This window comes from Malurus melanocephalus, unplaced genomic scaffold, assembly GCF_030028575.1.
Source record: "Malurus melanocephalus ecotype Western Australia unplaced genomic scaffold, MMel_1.1 scaffold_48, whole genome shotgun sequence".
NCBI lineage: Eukaryota > Metazoa > Chordata > Aves > Passeriformes > Maluridae > Malurus > Malurus melanocephalus.
Genome location: NW_026623280.1, coordinates 734,260 through 736,073, shown reverse-complemented (window position 1 = coordinate 736,073; position 1,814 = coordinate 734,260). Strand labels below are relative to the sequence as shown.

Here is a 1,814-nt window from a genome sequence, read left to right as displayed (position 1 = left end):
TTAATATAAAAATGCTAACAATATCCACAGGACACTAAACTGCTATAATAAACTTGTGCTGTAAGAGTATGTGGCACACAGTGGGCTATGATTTCCTCTTTTTGCAAGAGAAAGATTGGAGGAAGCTAGAACAAAATCATCATGACATCTTTGATAATTATTTTTAAAAATTAATGTGTCATTTATCTGAAACTAACATAAAAGTCTTATTCAAAATGTCACAGTAGTACTCACGGGGAAAAAAAAAAAAAAGCTATTTTTCTCAGTTTACAGCTGTGGACTTTGCACAAATACTCCACAGTAAGTGCATTTTAAGAGACTGAGTGGCTTTATATCCACTATTCTCAAACTTAACAAATATTAAACCCATAATGCTTTTCAAAATGTAAGCCTCTATTGCACCTGTTTGTACTTTGGATACCCACACTCACATGAAGCACAGAGTGTGATGTTAGTTTGTCCCAAAAATGCATTGCACTTTCCCAAAGAGTGGTTCACAACTTGGGATTTGCAAAAAGACCAGTCACAAAACCCTAAACTTTAGTATTTCAGTTATTAAAAACTTCCTCCTCTCTTCTAAGGAATGCAATTTTACATTATACACTTYCTAACAGAGAAATCCAGGCAGAAAAAACTTGCAGGTTAAATAATTCCCATAATTTCCAGYAAACAGCCCAAGTGTGTGACACTACCACAGATCTCAGATCTGTTTGCTTCCTCTGAACAATGTGTGGGCACACACACGGATTTTCTGAGCAGAAAACTGACTCATGATAGTAAATKGTTGTAATCTGATTCCCACAGCACAGGGAAGTCATTTAATGTTGTGCCTCTCCACAGGCATTCTCTAGGTACAAAAATGTTCCTCAAAACTCATCTTTGATGCTGAAATGTGGCTGATCTTCAGGTTTAAAGTCCAGATTGGGGCTGCCATCCTCATTCAGAATTCGCCGAGAAGTGTAGCCAACAATTGGGTATTTGGCTTTATAAACATTATTGAAGATGTCATCCAGGGACTTCAGTTCCTCTTCTGTGAGTCCTGTCTAAAGGAAAYAGGGAAATGAAAGTCCCGTCTCAAGGAAATAAAAATAGAGGTATTTACATGTGGTTTTTTAAATGATTTACTTAAGGTCAGCTTTTGGGTTTACATTGCAGAGCATGATGAACAAATTGATAGTACAGCCTGTAATTTTGTTCTTTTCATTAAAATTCACTCTTGACAAAACTCTTCTATATTCAGGTCAAACAAGCAACAACCCACTGCCAGAGCTAGCATCCACTGGCATGTCAGAGGCATAGGATACACCAAACAATTGACAAAGGAAGGAATTTACTGTCTTTGGGACCATCTTTGTAAACAACAGGTGATTTCCCTTTTACATGCATACAKAATTTGTGTTGATTCCACAAATTAAAAACCTTCCTCCTGAAGGCTTTTAGCACCTTTCATGAGCACTAAATATATACCCATTTTATGTATTTAAAGAGTACTAATTCATTTTGTTTTAAATATGTGAATCAACTCATATAAATACAAGTAATTTAAAATCATCACTCATCATCTTGCATAATAATAAAAATTTGCAAAATGGAACTAAACTGATGGCCCATTTTCTTACTGTGTCATGTGTAAGATCTGCTGGATCCAGAGACATCTTTGCAACTCCTCTTGTTGAGTCTTTTCCAACCAAAGCATTGTATGGGGCTCCTTTTCCATAAAATTCTGTCAGATTTAAAAAGAAAAAATAATCCAGTGATGATCTGAAAATGTGCAGAGTGTATTCAGCCTCTACCCTTCACCAGCCTGTTGCATG

The 1,814-nt window shown here is 36.1% G+C and overlaps 1 protein-coding gene across 1 annotated transcript in view; it reads right to left on the bottom strand.

Moving 5' to 3' along the window:
- Positions 1 to 342: 342 nt before the first annotated feature.
- The window catches only part of NENF (neudesin neurotrophic factor), a 3,713-nt gene continuing 2,241 nt past the window's right edge, over positions 343 to 1,814 (bottom strand). The window contains exons 3-4 of the mRNA XM_057365106.1: positions 1,620 to 1,723; positions 343 to 1,043 (exon numbers count right to left, since the gene is read on the bottom strand). Of these exons, the coding sequence (XP_057221089.1) occupies positions 867 to 1,043; positions 1,620 to 1,723 (281 nt within the window). The 3' untranslated portion in view covers positions 343 to 866. The remainder of the gene's footprint in view (positions 1,044 to 1,619; positions 1,724 to 1,814) is intronic.